We start from the raw sequence: 2007 nt of genomic DNA, 5'->3' as shown, positions 1-2007 counted from the left end.
TCAGGCACCAGGAGGCAGGAGGTGGGCCTGAAGAGCTTGGCTGGAGAAAGTTCGGGGCCTACAAAGGCCAGCGGAAGCTGGGCAGGAGCTGAGCCAAAAGAGCTTGCTTGCTGGGAGGCCGGAGCTGGGCCTGGAGAGGCCGACTTCAGGATGACTTGGGCCTGCAGAGGTTGCCGGGAGGCCCAAGCTGGGCCAGGAGGAGCCCACCGACCCGACGCCGTTTGGAGCCTGGAGACGCCGTCGGAGGGCAGGAGCTGAGCCTGGAGAGGCCACCGTGAGGCCTGAGCTGGGCCTGGGGAGCTTGGCTTCAGGAAGTTGTGGGCCTACCAGGGCCGCCGGGAGCTGGGCGGGAGCTGAGTCCAAAGAGGTTGTTGGGAGGCCGGAATTGGGCCTGGAGACACAGCCGGGAGGAAGAACTGGGCCCAGAGAGGATGCCGGGAGGCTGCAAGTGGGTCTGGAGAGGCCGACTTGAGGAGGCCCAGCCTCTGCCTCCCTCATGGTGGCCTCTGCAGGCCCAGCTGTTCCTCCTGGCTGCGTCTCCCAGCCCAGCTCCTGACTCCCAGCAAGCAAGCTCTTTTGGCTCAGCTCCTGCTGGCGTTTGTAGGCCCCGAAGTTTCTGCAGCCAAGCTCTTCAGGCCCACGTCCTGCCTCCCGGTGGCCTGTACAGGCCCAGCTCTGGCTGGAGAAGAGCCTCTGCAGGCCCCGCTGTTGCCTCCCAGGGGCCTCTTCAGACCCAGCTGTCGCCCCACGGCGGCCTCCCGGGACCAAGTCCCTGCCTGCCTCCTGGCAGCCCGCGTGCAACCCAGCTCCTCCCTCATGGTGGCCTGTTCAGGCCCAACTCATGCCTCTGGCACCCTGCCTAGAGGCGTGAGCCCCTGCCTCACACTGCCCTCTCTCACGCTGAGAGAGGTCCTCCATCACGCTGGCCTGTTGAGGCCCAGCTCATGACTCTGGTGGCCTCTCCAGGCCCAGCCCCTGCCTCGCCGAGGCCCTCCAGAGGCCAAGCTCATGCGTCACGGCGGCCTCTCCCGGCCTGGTGTTTGCTCCCTTGCATGCGCTCCAGACCCTGCACTTCCTCCAGTCGGCCTCTCCAGGCCCAGCTCTTCCTCCCAGCCGCCTCTACAGGCCCAAGTCGTCCTCAAGTTGGCCACCCCGGGCCTGCAGAGGCCGCCGGGAGGCAGCACAGGCCGACTTGATGACAGTCTGGGCCTGCAGAGGCTGCCAGGAGGCAGGACAGGCCGACTTGATGACAGTCTGGGCCTGTAGAGGCTGCCGGGAGGAAGAGCTGGGCCTGGAGAGGCCGACTGGAGGAAGTGCAGGGCCTGGAGCACTTGCAAAGGAGCAAACGCCAGGCTGGGAGAGGCCGCCGTGACGTATGAGCTTGGCCTCCGGAGGGCCTCCGCGAGGCAGGAGCTGGGCCTGCGGAGGCCGTCCCGAGGCGGGAGCCTGGCCCAAGGAGGCCACGGCGAGGCAAGAGATGGGCCTGGAGGGCCCACTGTTGAGGTAGAGGCTGGGCCTCTAGAAGCCGCCAGCCAACAGGCAGGGGCTGGGCCTGGAGAGGCCACCAGAGTCATGAGCTGGGCCTCAACAAGCTAGCGTGAGGGAGGACCTCTGTCAGCGTGAGAGAGGTCCTCTGAGAGGGGTCCTCTCTCACGCTGAGAGAGGTCCTTTCTCACGCTGAAAGAGGTCCTCTCTCACGCTGAGAGAGGTCCTCTGACAGGTCCTCTCTCACGCTGAGGTCCTCTTTCACACTGAGAAGTCCTACCGTGAGAGAGGACCTCTCTCAGCGTGAAAGAGGCCAGTGTGAGGCAGGGGCTCACGCCTCTGGGCAGGGTGCCAGAGGCATGAGTTGGGCCTGAACAGGCCAGCGTGAGAGAGGCCCTCTGAGAGGGGTCCTCTCTCACACTGAGAGGTCCTCTTAGAGGGGTCCTCTCTCACGCTGAGAGAGGTCCTCTGAGAGGGGTCCTCTCTCACGCTGAGAGAGGTCCTCTGAGAGGGGTCCTCTCT

At 65.7% G+C, this 2007-nt stretch overlaps 1 protein-coding gene across 1 annotated transcript; it reads right to left on the bottom strand.

The window, feature by feature from the left end:
• Nucleotides 1-1054, bottom strand: LOC129032985 (putative uncharacterized protein FLJ44672). The gene is made up of 2 exons (XM_054480879.2): nucleotides 1018-1054; nucleotides 1-824 (listed from the first exon to the last, which is right to left on the bottom strand). The coding sequence occupies exons 1-2, from the start codon at nucleotides 1052-1054 to the stop codon at nucleotides 1-3; spliced, it is 861 nt and encodes a 286-aa protein (XP_054336854.1).
• Nucleotides 1055-2007: the final 953 nt, after the last annotated feature.

This window comes from Pongo pygmaeus, chromosome 2 (genome assembly GCF_028885625.2).
Source record: "Pongo pygmaeus isolate AG05252 chromosome 2, NHGRI_mPonPyg2-v2.0_pri, whole genome shotgun sequence".
In the NCBI taxonomy this organism is placed as follows: domain Eukaryota; kingdom Metazoa; phylum Chordata; class Mammalia; order Primates; family Hominidae; genus Pongo; species Pongo pygmaeus.
This window is presented reverse-complemented; position numbering and strand designations above follow the sequence as displayed.

What these genes read in the sequence shown, in the direction of transcription:
- LOC129032985 (XM_054480879.2), bottom strand. Translation starts at nt 1,054, where the DNA reads ATGCAAGGGAGCAAACACCAGGCCGGGAGAGGCCGCC. An exon ending in CCAGGCCGGGAGAGGCCGCC is followed by an intron (nt 825 to 1,017) that starts GTGACGCATGAG and finishes GGGCCTGAACAG; the next exon opens with GCCACCATGAGGGAGGAGCT.